Source organism: Carcharhinus amblyrhynchos, chromosome 1 (assembly GCF_965287045.1).
Source record: "Carcharhinus amblyrhynchos chromosome 1, sCarAmb.v2.hapA, whole genome shotgun sequence".
Taxonomy (NCBI): domain Eukaryota; kingdom Metazoa; phylum Chordata; class Chondrichthyes; order Carcharhiniformes; family Carcharhinidae; genus Carcharhinus; species Carcharhinus amblyrhynchos.
The window spans coordinates 39,442,378-39,464,324 of record NC_137324.1 but is presented as its reverse complement, the minus strand read 5'-3'; the positions used below and the strand labels follow the sequence as shown (position 1 = coordinate 39,464,324).

At 41.3% G+C, this 21,947-nt stretch overlaps 1 protein-coding gene across 1 annotated transcript in view; it reads left to right on the top strand.

The window, feature by feature from the left end:
* golph3a (golgi phosphoprotein 3a) overlaps positions 1–21,947 on the top strand; it is a 77,445-nt gene that overhangs the window by 37,542 nt on the left and 17,956 nt on the right. The window contains exons 2-3 of the mRNA XM_080212548.1: positions 7,331–7,462; positions 12,018–12,132. Of these exons, the coding sequence (XP_080068674.1) occupies positions 7,331–7,462; positions 12,018–12,132 (247 nt within the window). The remainder of the gene's footprint in view (positions 1–7,330; positions 7,463–12,017; positions 12,133–21,947) is intronic.

Genomic DNA, 21,947 nt, shown 5'->3' with positions numbered 1-21,947 from the left:
ATGGGAACAGTTCCGTTTTATCCACTCCGTCAAAGATGCTATATTCTATCCACTCTCCTGTATGTCTTACCAACATTACTGATCTGTGGAAGGAAATAAAGGCCTCTGAACTGTGTATGCTAAGACATTTGCTTAAAATTCCATACGTAGACTGTATGCAGACCTGCTTTAGGGGTAATAAACCAGTGGGCTGATGAATGGCAGATGGAGTTTAATTTGGACAAATGCGAGGTGATGCATTTTGGTAGATTGAACCAGAATAGGACTTACTCAGTTAATGGTAGGGCATTGAGGAGAGTTACAGAACAAAAAGATCTAGGGGTACATGTTCATAGCTCCTTGAAAGTGGAGTCACAGGTGGACAGAATGGTGAAGAAGGCTTTCAGAGTGCTTAGTTTCATTGGTCAGAACATTGAATACAGGAGTTAGGACATCTTGTTGAAGTTGTATAAAATATTGGTAAGGCCACACTTGGAATACTGTGTGCAATTCTGGTCATCCTATTATAGAAAGGATATTATTAAACTCGAAAGAGTGCAGAAAATATTTACTAGGATGCTACTGGGACTTGATAGATTAAGTTGTAAGGAGAGGCTGAATAGAATTGGACTTTTTTCTCTGGAGCATAGGAGGCTGAGGGGTGACCTTACAGAGGTCTATAAAAGACAGACAAGATAGATAGTCAATATCTTTCCCCAAGGGTAGTGGAAAACTCAGGGCATATGTTTAAGGAGAGAGGGGAGAGATACAGAAGTGTCCAGGGAGGCAGTTTTTTCACACAGAGGGTGGTGAGTGTCTGGAACAAGCTGCCAGAGGTAGTAGTAGAGACGGGTACAATTTTATCTTTTAAAAAACCTTTAGATAGTTACGTGGGTACAATGGGTAGAGAGGAATATGGGCCAAATGCGGGCAATTGTGATTAGCTTAGGGGTTTTAAAAAAAAAGGGGCCAGCATGGACAAGTTGGGCTGAAGGGCCTGTTTCCATGCTGTAAATTCTATGACTCTAAGTCCTGTCCAGGTAAGACGGGATGCACTGAAGTAAAGCTGGGACTGAGTTATTTGCTTGTTTTGTTGTGCTTTTGGGGTGGGGGTTGAGCTAACTTGCCAGAGTATGGGGTCGAGGAAGTAGTGTCAGAAAAAAATACCAAGATATGCGGAATATGGGTGAGATAGATAGCACATAAAGAGGAATAGTAATTTAATAGGTGGGATCAAAGTGAGGGAGAAAGTAATCAGGGTTACTTTGCATGTATGTGAACGCATGGTGAATAAAATTAGAGTTACAAGTGCAAATTGTCATGGGGAAATATGATAATGTGGCCAGGGCAGAGATCTGGTTTAAAGAAGGGCGGGCCTCTATTAATCCTGGATATAGGGTGTTAATGAAAGATAGGAAGGGAAGAAAACAGGGAGGTATGGTTGTATTGATTATGGAGAGAGTCACAGTGTTGGAGAAAGAGAATGTCCCAAAGGGGTCAAGAATGCAATCTATTTGGCCAGAATCAAGGAACAAAACAGTGCAATTACATTGTTTCATGTAGTCTATAATCCATCAATTAATGGGAAAGGTAGAGAGGAACAAATTTGCAAGGAAATTATATAGACAAATGCAAAGATTATAGAGTACTTGAGGGGTGAGGGGGTGCTTCAATTTATCCGAATATAGACTACCATAGTGGTGGTGTAAATGGCAGAGAGGGGCAAGAGTTTCAAGAATGTGTTCAGGACATTTTTTACAGTATTATATTTCCAGTTCAATGAGAAAGGAAGTACTTCTCGACTTGGTTCTTGGGTTTGAGATGAACCAAGTAGATCAAATGTCAATAGGAGAACATTCAGGGAACAGTGATCCTTGTACCATAATGTTCAGGCTGGCTATGAAGAAACAATACAAAATAAAAGTAGTTAACTGGGGGTAAGCCAACATCAATGGTGTAAAAATGGATCTGGGCCCAATAAATTGGAGTCAAATGTTGGCAGGAAAAATGGTAGATGATCAATGGCTACCTTCCAAGAAGACTGAGTTTGGGCATAGTCAGCATATATTCCCTTGAAAGGGAAACATAGGGCTGACAAACACTGAACTCTTTGGATGACAAAATAAATAGAAATTAAGAAGAAAAAGCAGGCATATAACAGATGTAAGATAGGAAATACAATTGAGAAACAGCCTGAACATAGAAGGTTCAGAGGGGAGGTGAGAAAGCAAATAGAAGAACATAAGAAATAGGAGCAGGAGTAGGCCATCTAGCCCTTCGAGCCTGCTCCGCCATTCAGTAAGATCATGGCTGATCTGAAGTGGATCAGTTCTACTTTCCCGCTTTCTCCCCATAACCCTTAATTCCCTTGTCTGTCAAAAACCTACCTACCCGTGACTTAAATATATTTAGCGAGGTGGCCTCCACCACTTCAACGGGCAGAGAATTCCAGAGATCCACCATCCTTTGAGTGAAGAAGTTCCTCCTCAACTCCGTTCTAAACTGTGCGGCCCCCCACGCCCCCACCTTATCTTGAGGCTGTGCCCTCTAGTCCTGCTGTCCTTTCTGAGCGGGAAGAATCTCTCTGCCTCTACCCTATCCATCCCTTTCATTATCTTATACATCAAGATCCCCCCTCATCCTTCTAAACTCCAAGAAGAAGCAAAGAGGGAGTATGCAAAGAGGCTTGCAGCATAAAAGGGAATCTCAAAGTCGTCAATAGGTATACGAATAATAAAAGGAGGAAGGTTGATTAAGGATCAAGCAGAAGACATATGCATGGAGACAGAGGGCATAGCTGAGCTAGCAAATTAACATTTTGGTGTCACAGGGAATCAAGGGATATGGGGAGGGGTGGAAAAATGAAATTGAAGCCCAGGATCAGCCATGATCGCATTGAATAGTGCAGCAGGATTGACGGGCCATGGGCCTACACCTGCTCCTACTTCTTTATTTCTTGTGTTTGCACCTGCCTTTACCAAGCAAGAAGATGCTACCTAGGAAATGGTGAATGAAGAGGAGGTAATTCAGACACTAGAATGGTTTCCAAACTGATCAGGTAGTGATGTTTGGTAAGTTATTGCTACTTAAAATTGAAAGGACAGCAGGACTGGGTGAGATGCAAACACATGCATGCTTGCTTCTCTCCATTTAACTGTCTGGGAACTTTCAGATCATCTCTTGAGAGAGAGCAACAGAGAGACACTTGTTTTTTTCTGGCAGTCTAGGCAGCAACTGTTTGTATTTTTAAAAATGAAACAGAAATCCTTTCTTGTCTGCAAGCTTAGCTCTTTCCACTAAGCACGTGACTCTGTCCCTGTCAATCAACCTAATCAAACTCTACACTGAAACACCCCAGGGGAGACCCAAGTAAACACAAATGCATTAGCTCAGCTTAAAACAAACACTTCAGGCCGAAAATAAGTATTTACCCTGTGCTCCCACTATCTAAACGTTTTGCTAGATAAATCGACATCCTGCAAAACAAATCTGAATCCTAAACTTGCCCCTTACAAAAATATGATATAAATCATGGTAATGGTGAGTGAGTGGAATCGGCTGCCGTTGGTGGTGGTAGAGGCGAACTCGCTGGGGTCTTTTAAGAGACTTCTAGATGAGTACATGGGATTTAATAGGATTGAGAGTTATAGATAGGCCTGGTAGGTATGGATATGATCGGCGCAACTTGTGGGCCGAAGGACCTGTTTGTGCTGTAGTGTTCTATGTTAAATATATTTCTTAAAGACACAGTATCATCACACAGTTTGGAAGGGGATTTGATATGAAGTATTCAAAATCATGAAGGATCTGGACAGAGTAGATCAGGAGAAACTGTTCCCACTCGAGACAGAGTTGAGGACAAGACTCCTGATAAATTTAAAGTAATTGGCAAAAATGATACAAGAGAAAGCTTCTTCATGCAACTCGTGGTTAAGGTCTGGATGCACTGCCCGAGAGTGTAGTGCAGGCAGGTTCAATCGAAACATTCAAAAATAAATTAATCTGTTGTCTAAAAATAATTCGGGGTTATAGGGAGAAGGTGAGAGAATGGTACTAAGTGAATTGCCCATTCAGAGAGCTGATGCAGGCACTATGGACCAAATGGTCTCCTTCTGTAACTGTAACAATTGTAAAATGAAGTGCTTGAAATTGCAAGAGCTAAAAGAAATAAAAAAGTGGCATCCAGAAAAGGAAATGTAAGTATTTTGGCTATTAGAACAGAGCTGAACTGTTTCATGGCTTTCTTGATGGCAGCAGAAAGAAGGCCTATCTGGGCATGGTTGGACATCACACAGTTGTTGTAATGGGCAACAGTGGATATAGGAAGATGTCCAGCGCAAGACATAATATGACACCGGATCTCCTGATAGGAGTAGCTATAAGCAGAGTTGGATGCTTTTGAATATCACTATGAAATCTCCTCCCAACCTTTTTTCTGAGGAGAACAAACCCTGCTTCCCCAATCTCTCCAGGTAACTGAAGCCTCTAATTCTGGAATGATTAGTCAATCTTTTTTCCACTCTCTCTAAAGTTTTGACATCCATCTGATTCCAGATTGGACACAATTTCAGTTGAGCCCACATCAGTGATTTAATAAAGGTTCACGAGAACGTTATTGCTTTTGTCCTGTATGAAGGCTAAGATCCTGTATGCTAGGTTCCTGCCCTCTCTTTACAGTTGTACTATTTACGTTGCTTTTGACTTATTCTTACTATCACAATGTATTGCTTCACACTCCTCTGTTAACTTTCATCTGCCATGTATCTGCCTATTCCACCAGCCTGTCTGTGTACTTCAGATGTTCTGCACTAATGCCTTTGCTGTTTTCTCATTATTTCCAAGCTTTGTATCATCTGAAAATTTGTAGTGGTTTTAGCACCCACTCCTTGGAGCCCCATTATATGTCTACTTCTGGTGCAAAAGATAATTTCACTGCTAATCTGTTTCCTGCCACCAAGCCAACTTTGTACCCATGCTGCCATTTACCTTTAATATTCCCTGGACCTCAACTTTCCTGATGAACCTATCATGTGGCACTTAATCAAATGTCTTTTGGATGTCCATGTACACAATATCAATTGCATTATCCTCCTCAAACCTGTCTGATACCTCTTCAAAAAATTCAGTCAAGTTAGTTAACACAATTTTCCCTGAATTATTCTGTGCTGGCATTCCTTAAATAGTTCCTAAGCATCCAACTGAATGTTAATTTTGTCACATATTATCATTTCTGAAACATTCCTTCCTCGCGCTGTTTTTAAACAAGGTTGTAACATTTTCTCTAGCCACCTGGCATCGCCTTTATCTAAGGAGGATAGAGCGGCACAGTGGTTAACATTGCTGCCTCACAGCGCCATGGACCTGGGTTCAATTTCAGCCTCAAATGACTGTCTGTGTGGAGTTTGCACGTTCTCCCCGTGCCTGTGTGGGTTTCTTCCAGGTGCTTCAGTTGCTTCCAGTAGTCCAATGATGTGCAGTTCTCCCCTTGTCAGTGTGCGTTTCCTCTGGGTTCCAAAGACGTGCTGGCTTCTTCCCACAGTCCAAAGATGTGCAGGTTACGTGGATTGGTTGTGCTGAATTGATCTTCAGTATCCCAAGTTGTATAGGTTAGGGAATTAATGGGGTCACGGGGATAGCAGGGGGTGGGTCTTGGCAGGATGCTCTGTTGTTGCAGGCTCAAATGGGCCAAAAGACCTCCATCTGTACTGTATGATCTATGAGGATCATAAGATGATGCAATTTCCATCCTTCCCTCTGTATTCTCAGACAGATCCCATCTCTTCCTGGTGACTTACCAACTTTTAGCAACTGAGGAGATTATAGAGCCCTGGGTGGGAGCCAAAGCTGGGCCTGAATGGTGGGATCTAGCAATGTTGGAAAGAGTGACATCTAGCAGCTTTTATGGGGAGGGGAGCTCAATGTATCTATCGTTGGGGTAATTTAATCAGTCTGTTATTGTTATTAATGCTATTTAGCTCAGTAATTCATTTTGACTGATTTTTTGACAATAAGAACGGGGTTCTTTATCCACCCGAGAATTAAATTGTTTTTATCTTTTATCTGAAATGAGTAGCATGGAGGTTTGTTATTAGACTAGTAATCTGGAGGCTTGGACTAATGACCTGGACACAGTTCAAGTTCCATCATCAGCTCTGATGAAGGGTCATCCAGACTCAAAAGGTTAACTCTGTTCTCTCTTCACAAATGCTGAGATTTTCCAGCATTTTTGGTTTTTGTTTCAAATTCCATCATGGCAGCTGGAGAATTCAAAATGAGTTAATCAAAAAAAAGCTCACGTCCATAATGATGGTCATGAAACTACTGGATTTTTGTAAATAGCTATATAATGCTCTGTCTCTTAGGTTAGGAAAGGAAATGAGTTGTTATTAATTGCACAGTCTGGCCTGTGTGAGACTTCAGACCACAACAATATGATTGAAAACTGTTCTCTGAAATGGCCTTGCAAGCCATTCAGTTGTATAGTGATGGATAATAAATGCTGACCTTGCCAGCACTGCCGACATCTTGTGTGTGAAGGAAAACAAATCCTGCTGCAATAGTCCAAAACTGCCTGCATAAGCGTGATTATTTGTATCTATTTTTTTCAAGAGATCTTTGTAGTTAACAAAACCATGCAACTGTTTAAAAAGCTTAATAACTGCAAAAAAGGCTGTCTCTGGGACATAGTGATTGAGTTTAGTTTGGCAAAGGTCTGTCCTGGATACCATGCTACTTATTCATAATTAGTACTTGTAGCAATATGAAATTTGTGATGTCCGTGAGGACAAGTTTATGGTATTAAAGAGCTGTGAATTTGTTAAGCAGATGACCCACTAAATTGCAGATGGAATTTAACTTATATATATAAATGGCAATGTTTTTTAGATAAAGAAACAGAATGTGTGCAAACTGAAGGACTGCCCAATTTGAGTCAAAGTAAAAGCAAGTATTCATTTTGGTAGTTGCAAATGAATGGATTTAGCAGAACAAATACCATCAAAAAATATAGCTGTAATGGAGAAATGTTGAAATCTGAAATTATTTGCACTGGAGACCAGAGCACTGAGGAGGTACATCGATGGGCTGAAGGGCTTTTTTCTGTAGACCTCTCTATCAATCCTGCATTTTAAGATGCTGAAGGTCTTAGATAATTTAGGTGTAAGCAACCTGCTTGAATTGAATTGTGACTGAGGAATATATGTGTAAAGTTCATAAACCTCTGAAGTGACATTTATTTCCTCTTCCGTTTCTGCGGATATATGAAACAATACATCATTATTAAATATGCAAGTATGTATGCACTAAGTTTCTTAACAGGAAACTAATATTAAGATTTTTGCTTGTGCTGTAGGGTTACACGTCATTTTGGAATGACTGCATCTCATCTGGGTTGCGTGGATGCATGCTGATTGAATTAGCACTTAGAGGACGTTTGCAATTGGAATCATTTGGGATGAGACGCAAAAGTTTACTAACGAGAAAGGTAAGTACAATATTGGTGGCAGTCCAAATTATGCAGAATTTGTTTTGTAGGAATAATAATGGGTCATTTACACACTTACAGTGTATTTGACAGCAAGATCTTGTGCTCAATGTATTATTTCTATTTGAGCTGCATTGCATGTAGAAGTGTTGGTTATAGAATCATAGAGCCATAAAGGTTACAGCATGGAAACAGGTCCTTTGGCCCAACTTGTCCATGCTGCCCTTTTTTTAAAACCCTAAGGTGGTCCCAAATGTCTGCATTTGACCTATATCCCCCTATGCTCAGCTTACCCCATGTACCTATCTAAATGCGTTTTAAAAGACAAAATTGTACCCACCTCTACTACTACTCTGGCAGCTTGTTCCAGACACTCACCACCCTCTGTGTGAAACAATTGCCCTTCTGGACCCTTTTGTATCTCTCCCCCTCACCTTTAACCTATGCCCTTTAGTTTTAGATTCCCTTACCTTTGGGAAAAGATATTGACTATCTAGCTAAACTATGCCCCTCATTATTTTATAGACCTTTATAAGATCACCCCTCAGCCTTCTATGCTCCAGACAAAAAAAGTCCCAGTCTGTCCAGCTTCTCCTTATAACTCAAACCCATCAATTCCCAGTAGCATCCCAGTAAATCTCGTCTACACTCTTCCTAGTTTAATAATATCTTTTCTATAATAGGGTGACCAGAACTGTACACAGTATTCCAAGTGTAGCCTTACCAATGTCTTATACAATTTCAACAAGATGCTGCAACTCCTGTATTCAATGTTCTGACCAATGAAACCAAGCATGCTGAATGCCTTCTTCACCACTCTGTTCACCTGTGACTCCACTTTCAAGGAACTGTGAACTTGTACCCCTAGATCTCTTTATTCTGTAACTCTCCTCAACACTCTACCATTAACTGAGTAAGTCCTGCCCTGGTTCAGTCTACCAAAATGCGTCACCTTGCATTTATCTAAACATAACTGCATCTGCCATTCGTCAGCCCACTGGCCCAATTGATCAAGATCCCGTTGCAATCCAAGATAATCTTCTTCTGGTTCTATTTCTATTACGTACCTACAATCTTTCTGAAGCTGGTTCTGTACTTTTTTTGTAAAGATAAATAGTACTTGCAAAAATCTGACCTTTTTTGAGTCCATCTTGTGTGCCCCTCGGTGAAAGGACATGTCATATATTTCTATATCTCGTACATGACAAAGTATCCTTATGGCATACCAGAGTATAATGCCTGCCAGCCTATAAACCTGTCCTTCAGGTGAAGTCTTAGTCTAAAACTGAGGTTCTCTGTTTGCTTGGGGGCCTAGGTACTATTATACAAAGAAAAATAGAGAGTTTTCTCTGTGTCAGCCAACATTTTTGCTCTATCAGAACACCAAAAAAAGGCACAATGGAATGACTGCTCAGTTTGCCTAGATAATATATTAGTTTATTTCTTGTTTATTGCTGATACACCTTGAAATGTTTTTGCAATATTGTAAGACACACTTGAATATATTTCTTTGTTTTGGATTGTGCCTTTTAATCAATCTTGGTGTATGATTTCATAATGTCCCTTTTTTTGTGCCGTATGAAGCTGAATACAGATTAGCTTCTAGTAGTTCTCCTTTTCACAAATGTACTTGTTTATCAGACATCTGGAGGGTTAAGTGTGTTAAACTATTAAAATGGAAGAAGAGTATCTAGTTTTTAAACTGGGCAGGACTTTCTTCCTGTTATTCAGCATTTCTCAAGGTGCTTCAAAGGAGCATTATAAAACAAAATATAGCACATGAGAAGATACTGATCAAAGAAACATTATTTAAGGTATTCTTGAAGGAGAAAAGTGAGGGAGTAGAGTTGTAGGGAGCGGGGCAGTTGGATGCACGGCCAGCAGTTGTGGAAAGATTAAAATCGGGGATGCTCAAGTCCAGAATTAGAGGAGTGCAGATATCTCAAAAGTCTCCAAGGCTGAAGGAGAGTACAGAGATAGGGAAGGGCAAGGCCATGGAGGGATTTGAAAATTTAAAAATCATGATGTTGACTGACCAGGAGTAAACATAAGTCAGCGGACATAGTGGGATAGGTGAACAGCAATTTTAGGCCTCGAAAGCAGAGTAATTAACAGAAATGATGTTTCTCTCAAGATAATGTTGTATCTGAGCGTGAATTAAAGATATATATGGAGAAAAACTGACATGTAGCTTACAAAAACAAAAGCTTTGGATACCACATTAATGATAGGAGGAATTAAAACCTGTTGACTCTGATACTTTTCTAATCAAATGTGCCTTGGGTAGTTAGGAAAACGAGTAGGACATTCTCCACTCCTTTAATGTTGTCTCAAAATTCAAGATTTTCTAAGTTATTTAGAGATGATATTGCCTCAGAGATACTGGTGCTTATTTTTATCTACTGGAATGCAAATTCTTAATTAGAATGGATGCAAATCCTATCAGAATATTCTTCTGTCAATAGCAATCAATTGTGAATAATTTATGATAGCTATGGATGAAGGGAGCAAACAAACAGGAGTGGAAAATTGCATGTAGGTGAAATATAGAGTAAAGGGACAGGAATATTATGTTTGAAAAGGCTCAAAAGGTAACAGAACCTTTTTCCTTTTCAACCATGGCAAATACTATCAATAGATTAGGACATAGTGGGAAAAGAGGAAAGGAATTCAATTTTTAGGCACGAGTCTGCGTGCAAATGACAGAACAGTCAGCATTCCAGCTGCCGACATGGAGGTGATTTAGTACAAGATGGTTGGATACATAGTTGTTCCTGGTTGTGTTTGCATCTTTACATACTAGTTTATTGGTAAATATGGCCAGCTAGGTGACACTAGCTGTTAGTTACCTTGGCATGGCTTCTTTCATGCAGGACAATTGAAGGCATGAGTATTGATTTGCCATTTCAACTCAGTGTTCCAACTTCCTTTGGAAAGAGAAGCTGCTGCATGTGTCATAATAATTCTTATTATGTAATATTCTTGACTCTATCAGAGATTGTGGTTTTGAGTCCCACTCCATGACTTGAGCATAATCTAGGTTGAGGCTCTAGTGCAGAACTCAGGAAGTTGAGATGTCAAACTGCAATTTGGATGTAAAGGTTCCTATGACATTATTTCAAAGAAGAGTTGGTGAGTTACCCAAAGGCAACAAGGGAGTTTGGGAAAATGTGTAGATAGGAGCCAACCACCTTCGTAGACACAAGAATTTGTGAGATTTGATTTGGAATTTTCCTTAAAAATGCGCATTTTAGTATGCTGTAAAGTGCATATAATGTGTTTTATTCCTTTTTCAAGTTTAATTGCCAATAATCCTTTTTCTATTTTCACTAGTAATTCTTCTTTGGGTGGCTATGTGCCTACATTTTAGTTGCAGTTTTTCATCCTATATTAAAACAGTAAGATTTACTGCAGGATTCAAGAGGCAGAATTTAATGTTCCTATTGTGGGCCCCATCCACCAGTTGGAGAACTGGTGAGAAAGATGCAATATTTCTGTAGGGGAAGTCCTTTGGGCGCCGCACCTGCACAAGGATATTTTGGCCCTGGAGGGAGTGCAGAGGAGGTTTACTAGGCTGATACCGGAGTTGAGGGGATTGAGCTATGAGGAGAGGCTGAATAAACTAGGCTTGTACTCGTTAGAGTTTAGAAGAATGAGGGGAGATCTCATTGAGACGTATAAGATGATGAATGGGATGGATAGGATAGAGGTGGAGAGACTCTTCCCGCTCAAAAAAGACAGTAGGACTAGGGGGCACAGCCTCAAGATAAGGGGGAGGCGGTTTAGAACGGAGTTGAGGAGGAACTTCTTCACTCAAAGGGTGGTGAATCTCTGGAATTCTCTGCCCGTTGAAGTGGTGGAGGCTGCCTCGCTAAATATTTTTAAGAAGCGGGTTGATGGGTTCTTGATAAGAGGGGATTAAGGGTTATGGGGAGAGGGCGGGAAAGTGGAACTGAGCCACGACAGATCAGCCATGATCTTATTGAATGGCGGGGCAGGCTCGAAGGGCTAGATGGCCTACTCCTGATCCTATTTCTTATGTTCTTATGTTCTTATGTTCTTATTCCTATGTTCTAATACGCCTCTCTATTGCACCCACCATGAGTGACCAAAATTAGGACACTGTAATCAAGATCAGGCATGACAGTGACAGAATAGGATTTTTTTTTCTTTTAAGTATCTTACCAGTACATCCAACATTTGACTCGTATCAGAAATAACCTTATGGTCATTTGTTTTCAATGATTCATACACCCTAACAGCAAACCCTTCTCTTGTTCAGCCATCTTGAGCATGCATTCTCCACAGTGTGAACATATCCCTGGCAAGTGTATTATATTCACTTTATTCACTGATACAGGCACATTCCCTGAACACATCTAGGCCTACATGCAATCCAATTTCTCCTTATATCCACTCACATTTGTGAATGTGTGATTTTTCAGATTACAAAAGCATAACTGTCATTTGACGCAGCAGATTATTAACAAGCTGTATAAAAGCTTTGGAAATTAATATTCAAAATTTGTTTTTTTTTAACCCTTGTTCCTCCTAGGTCATCTGTAAGTCAGATACTCCTACTGGGGATGTTTTACTTGATGAAGCCTTGAAACATATTAAGGAGACACAGCCCCCAGAAGCAGTGCAAAGCTGGATTGAACTTCTCAGTGGTAAGTGAGCAAATGGACCCAGAAGGATATAAATGACCAACGATCTAAAACAGAACTGATAGAGATGCAAAACAATAATTTCAAATATTTCACAAATATTAAAAACAAGTTTAGTTGTCTACATATGTTTTAATTAATGCAACTGTATACTTGAAAAAAATCTATGTATTTCCAGAAAGATTTTCTTGGTTATTTGCTTCAGAAGATTGCCAGAGACACTGGAGAAACAAGGATGTTTGCACTGTCTCTGTGGAGTCTCCACTAACTTTACAGCAGCAAATGAGAGAATGCTCATCATTGTTGTGTTGATTTTATTAGAAATGTGAGGAAGTACTTTACTATTTTGTAACTGTTGTGAATGAGTTTTCAATGAGATATTTGGAAAAGAATATAACTTACCTGTAACTTTTAAATTGAATGTTAAAAATGTGGTAGGCTGGTTTTTGTCTGCAGGTTTAACTCCCATTACGGTCTTATTTCATAGGACTTTTACTATATTGAAGGTCTTTTCATTCATTTTTAGTGTATTGGCATCATTGGCAAGGCCAGTATTTATTGCATATCTCTAATTGCCCTTGATAAGGTGGTGGGTGAGTCACCTTCCTGTACCACTGCAGTCCATGTGGGTGTTGGTACACCAACAGTGCTGTTAGGAAGTGAGTTCCAGAATGTTGGCCAAGTGGCAGTGAAGGAACGGTGAGGGGGACTTGCTGATAATGGTACCCTCAACATCTGGATGATAATGGTCACTGTTTTGGAAGCTGCTGCTGTTAGAACCTTGGTGAGTTGCTGCAATGCACCTTGTATCTGGTACACATTGTGCTGCCACTGTACATGTGGTGGAGGGAGTGAATGTTTAAATTGGTGGATGCGGCACTGATCAAGTGGGACATTTTGTCTTGGAGGGTGTCAGATTTCTTGAGTGGTTTTGGAGCTGCACTCATCCAGGCAAGTGGTGAGTATTTCACTACACTCCTGATTAAGACCATAAGACATAGGAGCCATCAAGTCTGAAGCAAAGAAAAGGAGAGAGTGCAGAATGTAGTGTTACAGTCATAGCTCGGGTAGAGAGAAAAACCTTTTTTCTCCCATCTACTTTCTTAACATCTGTTGCCTATGTAACAGTTACCAGGTAATAATTTTGATTTGATTTATTATTGTCACGTATTAGCATACAGTGAAAAGTATGGTTTCTTGCACGCTATACCGACAAAGCATACCGTTCACAGAGAAGAAACGAGAGAGTGCAGAATGTAGTCTTACAGTTATAGCTAGGGTATAGACAAAGATCAACTTAATGCGAGGTAGGTTCATTCAGAAATCTGACAGCTGCAGGGAAGAAGCTGCTCTTGAGTCGGTTGGTACGTGTTCTCAGACTTTTGTGGGTGGAAGAGTATACCCATGCTGGCTGCTTTTCCAAGGCAGTGGGAAGTATAGATAGTGTCAATGGGTAGTAGGGTGGATTGAGTGATGGACTGGGCTTCGTTCATAATCCTTTGTATTTTTTGCGGTCTTGGATAGAACAGGAGCCATACCAAGCTGTGGTACAACCAGAGAGAATGCTTCCTATGGTGCATCTGTAAAAGTTGTTGAGAGTCGTTGTGGACATGCCAAATTTCCTTAACCTTCTGAGAAAGTAGATGCGTTGCTGGGCATTCTTAACTATAGCATTGGCAAGGAGGCACCAGCCTCTCTACCAGATCTACTTCGTCCCCATTGATGTAGACAGGGACATATTCTCCTTTATGCTTCTTGAAGTCGATGACAATCTCCTTCATTTTGTTGAGGGAGAGATTATTGTCGTTGCACCAGTTCATCAGACTCTCTGTCTCTTTCCTATACTCCGTCTTGTCATTTTTGAGATCTGATAAGGTGGTGTAATCAGCAAACTTGAAAATTGAATTGGAGGAGAATTTGGCCACACAGTCGTAGGCGTATACGGAATATAGTAATGGGCTGAGGATACAGCCTTGTTGGGCATCGGTTTTGAGGATGATCATGGAGGAGGTATTGTTGCCTATCCTTACTGACTGTGGTCTGTGGGTTAGGAAATGCAGGAGAGAGTTGTAGAGGGAGGAGCTAAACCTCAAGGAGTTTGGAGATGAGTTTTGTATGAATAATGGTGTTGAAGGCTGAGCTGTAGTTGATAAATAGGAGTCTGACATAGGTGTCTTTGTTATCTAGATGTTCCAGGGCTGAGTGTAGGGCGATGGTGTCTGCTGTGGACCAGTTGCAGTGATAGGTGAATTGTAGTGGATCCAGGCAGTTTGGGAGATCGGAATTGATTTGTGCCATGACTAATCTTTCAAAGCACTTCATAAGGATGGATGACAGAGCCAGCAGACTTCATCAAGGCACACTGCCTGGCTTTTCTTTGGTACCAGGATGATGGTCATTTCCTTGAAGCAGATAAGGACCAAAGTACCTAACTTCACGTTTTCCTATATTATATTCTATCTGCCAAGTTTTTGCCCACTCTCTTAACCTTCCTGTATCCCTCAGTAGGATGTTTGTGTCATCCTCACGCAGAATCATAGATCATAGAATCCTACCGTGCCATTTGGCCCAACGAGCCTGGACTGAACACAATCCCACCCATAACCCCATGCACTTACCCTAGCTAGCCCCCTGACACTAAGGGACAATTTAGCAAGACCAATCCACATAACCCACACATCTTTGGACTGTGGGAGGAAATCGGAGAACCTGGAAGAAACCCACGCAGACACAGGGAGAATGTGCAAACTTCACACAGACAGTGACCCAAACCGGGAATCGAAGCCAGGTCCTTGACGCTTTGAGGCAGTAGTGCTAATTACTGTGCCACCATACTGCGCTTTAGCATTCCCACCTATTTTTGCGTAATCCACAAACTTAGCAAAAGTACATTCACTTTTCTCATCTAAATCATTAATAAATATTATAAATAATTGTGGCACAGCACTGATCCTTGTGGCACTTCACTAGTTACAGGTTGCCATTGTGAAAATGCCTTTCGTCCCAACACTCTGTCTTCTGTCAATTAACCAATCTTCTATTCGTGCCAATATACTAACCCCAACACCATGGGCTTTTAAAATAGCATTTTGTGCAGCAACTTATCAAATGCAAATCCATGTATATTAATCCACTGGTTCATGCTGCGGCTGTATAGGGCATTGGTGAGGCCGCAGCTGGAGTACTGTGTGCAGTTTTGGTCGCCGCAGTTACGCAAGGATATTTTGGCCTTGGAGGGAGCGCAGAGGAGGTTTACTAGGCTGATGCCGGAGTTGAGGGGGTTGAGCTATGAGGAGAGGCTGAATAAACTAGGCTTGTACTCGTTAGAGTTTAGAAGAATGAGGGGAGATCTCATTGATAATTGATCTCATAAGATGATGAATGGGATGGATAGGATAGAGGTGGAGAGACTCTTCCCGCTCAGAAAGGACAGTAGGACTAGGGGGCACAGCCTCAAGATAAAGGGGGGGCAGTTTAGAACGGAGTTGAGGAGGAACTTCTTCACTCAAAGGGTGGTGAATCTCTGGAATTCTCTGCCCGTTGAGGTGGTGGAGGCTGCCTTGCTAAATATTTTTAAGATGCGGGTTGATGGGTTTTTGATAAACGAGGGGATTAAGGGTTATGGGGAGAGGGCGGGAATGTGGAACTGAGCCGCGACAGATCAGCCATGATCTTATTGAATGGCGGGGCAGGCTCGAAGGGCTAGATGGCCTACTCCCTGCTCCTATTTCTTATGTTCTTGTGTTCATCTATCCAGCCCATTATCATGTCAAAGAATTGGAATATATGTGTCTCACTAATTTCTGCTTCGTGAAGCCATGCTGACTCTATTTGATTATATAATGTATTTTGAAATGCCCTGTCATTGCCTCCTTTAATGGACTCCATTTTCCCAATGAGAGATGTAAGGTAACTGCCTATAGTTACCTGTTTTTGTCTCCCTCCCTTTTTAGAATAAAGGTGTTACATTGGCAGTCCTTAAAATCTCTGAGACTTTTCTAGAATTTAAGGATTCTTAAAAGATTACTGCCAGTGCATCCACTATCTCTGTAACTATTTCATTTAATATCTTAGGTTGCAACCCATCAGGCCCAAGGACCATCAGTCTTTAGGCCCATTGGCTTTCCTATTAGTTTTTCTCTGGTGATAGTTATTGTATTTATTTCCTCTCCTCCTTTTTGCCCCTTGTACTTTTTAAATGTCTTATACAGTGAAGATTGATACTACTTCTTTAACTCTACCATTTCCTGTTTTGATGTGGAGATGCCAGCTTTGGTCTGGGGTGGGCACAGTAAGAAGCCTCGCAACACCAGGGTGCAGTCCAACAGGTTTATTTGGTATCGCAAACTTTCGGAGTGCTATTCCTTTATCAACTGCTCCTTCATCACCACTCACCTGATGAAGGAGCAACGCTCAGAAAGCTTGTGATACCAAATAAGCCTGTTGGACTTTAACCTGGTTTGTGAGACTTCTTACTATTCCCTGTTATGTAGGAGCTCTCACAAGCTGCACTCTTGAAGAATTGCATGTCTTGCCATTATCAATGTGTTTTAATTAGTTACTCAATTTATATTTTGGTGCTTTTTATATATTTTCAACTTGAAAAATACAGTTCCTATACAATTTTAAACTTAAAGAATGGAATAAACCTGAAACACCCAACTTAAATGCTCACCAGATATACACCAAACAGCAAGCTTATTACGCAACCATTGTTCAAATTGATCCTTTTTCTGTGATGGCAGTATTTGTTTTCTTGTGCAGGTTTCAGACTCCCTTGTATCTTGTAGCTGGTGGGCAGGCTTTGGAGAGTCAGGAGGGATTCCCAATCTCTGACCTGCTGTTGCAGCCACAGTATTTATATGGCTGGTCCAGTTAAATTTCTAGTCAATGGGAATACCTTCTCCTCCTTTCCAGCACCTTTCATTGCACTTGGCAGTATTGCAGAGCTTAGATCTGACCTGTTGGTTGTGGGATTGCTTGGTGCTCTCAGCAGCATGCTACTTCCGCTTTTTAAAATGCACATAGATCTGTGTTGTAGCTTCGCCATAATGTTGGCATCTCATTTTTAGGTGTGTGTGCTGCTGCTCCTGACAAGTTCCCTGACAATCCTCATTGAACCAGGATTGCTCCTGTGACTTGATGGTAATGGTACAATTGGAGATGTGCTGAGCCAAGAGATTATAGATTGTGGCTGATGACCCATAGTGCAGACCTACTGAATATTGCTAGCATTTTTTGTTTGGAAAAGCTGTCAGAGTTAGTTTCAACCAGTTTTGCCTGAATATCTTACCTGTTTAGATAGGAGTCAATGGACATTCTAACTTTTACATAATTATCTTTCAGCAAATGAATTTATCTTCTGGCTGTTCTTTCTCATTCTTTATTTAAATGACGACTGTTTTGCAGAGTATTGTGCATTTAGCAGTTGTGTCCACATGGTGTCACCGTAAGGCAATTTATTAACTGTCAGCAGATGATCAGATCATACGAACATATGAACAAGGAGCAGGAGAAGGCCATTCAGCCCTTGGAGCCTGCTGCACCATTTAATAAGATCATGGCTGATTTTAAATCTGCATCCTGCCAACTCCTGATAACCTATCACTCCCTTGCTTACCAAGAATCTTATCCATCTCCATCTTAAGAATAATCAAAGTCTCCGCTTCCACAGCCTTTTCAGGAAGAGTGTTCCAAAGGCTCTCAACTTTTTGAGTGAGAACATTTTGCCTCATCTCCTTTCTAAATTGGCAACCCATATTTTTAAATAATAACCTCTAGTTCTAGATTTGTCCATGGAGAAGCACCCTCTCCACATCCATCCTGCTCAAGTTCTTGTATGTCTCTGATTTTTTGAAACTAGAGTAGGAGTAGGCCATCCTTCCCTTTGATCCTGCTCCGCCATTCGTTTTGATTATGGCTGAACATCGAATTCAATATCCTGATTCCCCCGCTTCCTCCCATATCCCTTGATCCTTTTAGCCCGAAGAGTTACATCTAATTTCTTCTTGAAATCAGACAATGTTTTGGTCACAACTACATTCTGTGATAGTGAATTCCACAGATTAACCACCCTCTGGGTGAAGAAATTTCTCCTTGCCTCAGTTCTAAAAGATTTATGCCTTATCCTCAAACTATGACCCCGAGTTCTGGACTGCCCTACCATTGGGAACTTTCTTTCTGAATCTACCCTGTCTAAGCCTGTTAGAATTTTATAAGCTTCTATGAAATCCCCTCTCACTCTTCCAAACTCCAGTGAATATAATCCTAACTGATTTAATCTCCCCTCATATGACAGATCTGCCATTCCCAGGAATCTGCCAATCTTTGCTGTACTCCCTCTATAGCAAGGACATCCTTCCTCAGATAAGGACACCAAAACTGCACACACTACTCCAAGTGTGGCCTCACCATCGCCCTATACAATTGCAGCAAAACATCCCTGTACTCAAATCCTCTTGCTATGAAGGTCAACATACCATTTGCCTTCTTTACTGCCTGCTGTACCTGTGCACTTACTTTCAGCGACTGATGCATGAGGACTTCAATGTCTCATTGAGTATCCACCTCTCTCAATTTACACCCATTCAAGTAATAACCTGTTTATTATTGTTGCTACCAAAGTGGACAGCCTCACATTTATCCACATTACATTGCGTCTGCCATGCAGGTGCCCGCACACTCAACCTGTCCAAATCACACTGAAACATTTCTGCATCCTCCTCGTACCTCACCCTCCCACCCAACTTTGTAACATCTTCAGGAGATAATATAGAATCATAGAAACTTACAGTGCAGAAAGAGACCCTTCGACCCATCGAGTCTGCACCGACCACAATCCCACCCAGGCCCTACCTTCATATCCCTACATATTTTAATCGCTAATCCCTCTAACTTAAGCATCTTAGGACACTAAGGGGCAATTTTAGCATGGCCAATCAACCTAACCCCCACATCTTTGGACTGTGGGAGGAAACCGGAGCACCTGGAGGAAACCCACGCAGACATGAGGAGAATGTGCAAACTCCACACAAACAGTGACGCGAGTCGGGAATCGAACCCTGGTCCCTGGAGCTGTGAAGCAGCAGTGCTAACAACTGTGCTAATATGTTCAGTTCCATCTTCCAAATCAACAATATATGATGTGAACAATTGGGGTCCTACCAAGGATCCCTGCAGAACCCTACTAGTCACTGACTGCCAATCAGAAAAAGACCCATTTATGCCAACTCTTTGTTTCCTGTCTGCTAACCAGTTTACTATCCATCTCAAGATGTTACCTGCAATCCCACGTGCTTTAACTTTACATAGTAATCTGTTATGTGAGACCTTGTCGAAAGCTTCAATCATGGTGCTTATTAATCTTCCAAATGCCAACAAGTGGGGAGGCAGTGGCCTAGTGCTATTATCGCTATTCAGAAAACTCAGTTAATATTCTAGGAACCCGGGTTAGAATACCTCCATGGCAGATGGCAGAATTTGAATTTTTAAAAATCTCAAATTAGGAAATAACTAATGATCATAAAACCATTGTCAATGGTCGGAAAATCCATTGGTTCACTAATGTCCTTTTAGGGAAGAAACTTTATCGTCCTTTCCTGGTCTGGCCTACATGTGACTCTAAGCCACCAGCAAAGTGGTTGTCTCTCAACTGCCCTCCAATGGCAACTAAGGATGGACAATAAATGCTGGACAGTCAGCGACATCCATGTCTCACGAATGAATAAAATAATTATATACGTCTAGCTTGTCCAACTTTTTCTTTGTCTTTCCTCATTAGACAACCCAGGTATTAGTCTGGTAAACCTTCTCTAAGTTGCTTCCAATGCATTTACATCTTTCCTTAAGTAAGAAGACCAATACTGTTCACAGTACTCCAGATGTGGCCTCACAAGGGCACTGTACAACTGAAATATCGCCTCTCAACTTTTGTATTCAATTCCCCTCAGTGAATAACATTGTATTAGCTTTTCTAATTGCTTGCTGTATCTATGTACTAGCTTTTTGTGATAGGATACCCAATTCCCTTTGCATTTCAGAGCTCTTCGATTTCCTACCATTTAGATAATAAGTTTCTTCTTTAATCTCCTGCCAAAATGGACAATTTCACATTTTCTGACATTGTACTCCATTTGTCAGATTTTTTGTCCACTCACTTAACCTAACAATGGCTGTAATTCTCTGTTTAAAAAAAGTGAAGTGCTACTGCTAGCAGGAAAGTTGGAGTGATTCCTGCTGGCACTGGCAGCTTTTGGCATGTGGTAATCAGTCCCTGACGTGTAGGTACACCCATAGTGCCAATAGGGAAAGAATTCCAGTATTTTGACCCAGCGACAGTGAAGAAACGGCAATATATTTCCAAGTCAGGGTGATGAGTGACATAGAGGAGAACCTCTAAGTGGTGGTGTTCCCAGGCATCTGCTGCCCTTGCCCTTCTAGATGGTAGTGTTCATGGCTCTGGAAGGTGCTGCCTGAGCAACCTTGTGAGTTCCCGCAGTGTATCTTGTTAATGGTACACACAACTGTCACTGTTAATTGGTGGTGGAGGGATTGAGTATTTTTGAAAGGGGTTGCAACATGTGAGTTGCGTTTCCTGGACATTATGGAGCTTGTTAAGTGTTGTTGGAGTTGCACTCATACAGCCAGCTCGAGAGTATTCCATTACACTCCTGACTTGTGCCTTGTCGAGGATGATGTGGGTATGCCGGCGTTGGACTGGCATAAACACAGTAAAAAGTCTGACAACACCAGGTTTTAGTCCAACCTATTTATTTGATAATATACTCACAAGCTTTCGAGGGACACCCTCTTCGTCAGGTGAATGGAGAGTTCTGGCCTCAGACAGAGCATATAAAGCACAGACAGTTTAGAGATTACTGATTAGAATGCGAATCTTTACACCTAACCTGCTGGTTCTGTTGAACAGCAGGTTAGGTGTAAAGATTCGCATTCTAATCAGTAATCTCTAAACTGTCTGTGCTTTATATGCTCTGTCTGAGGCCAGAACTCTCCATTCACCTGACGAAGAGGGTGTCCCTCGAAAGCTTGTGAGTATATTATCAAATAAATAGGTTGGACTAAAACCTGGTGTTGTCAGACTTTTTACTTTGTCGAGGATGGACAGACTTGGGGTGACAGGAGCTGAGTAACTCACTGCAGGATTCCTAACCTTTGATCTGTTCTTGTAGCCACTGTATTTATGTGGCTAGTCCATTTCAGTTTCTGGTCAGTGGTAACCCCCAGAATGTTGATAGTGGGATATTTAGCTATGGTAATACCATTGAATGTCAAGGGATGATGGTTAGATCATCTCTTGTTGGAGATGGTCATTGCCTGGCACGTTTGTGGCATGCATGTTACTTGTCACTTGTCAGCCTAAGCCTAGACATTGTCCAGACCTTGTTACATTAGGACATGAGCTGCTTCAATATCTGAGGAGTCGCGAATGGTTCTGAACATTGTGCAGTCATCTGCGAACATCCCCACTTCTGACCTATGGTGGAAGGGAGGTCATTGCTGAAGCAGCTGATGATGTTTGGACATAGAACACTACCCTGAGGAACTGCTGCAATGATGTCATGGAACTGAGATGATTGACCTCCAGCCACCACAACCATCTTCATTTGTGCCTGGTATGACTCCAGCAAGCAGAATGTTTTCCCATGATTCCCTTTGGCTCCAGTTTTGCTAGAGCTCCTTGATGCTATGTTTGGTCAAATGCTACCTTGATATCAAAGGCAGTGACACTCACTTCACCTTTTGATAATGGTTTGAACCAAGGCTGTTATGAGTTCAGGAGCTGAGTGACTCTGGGTGAA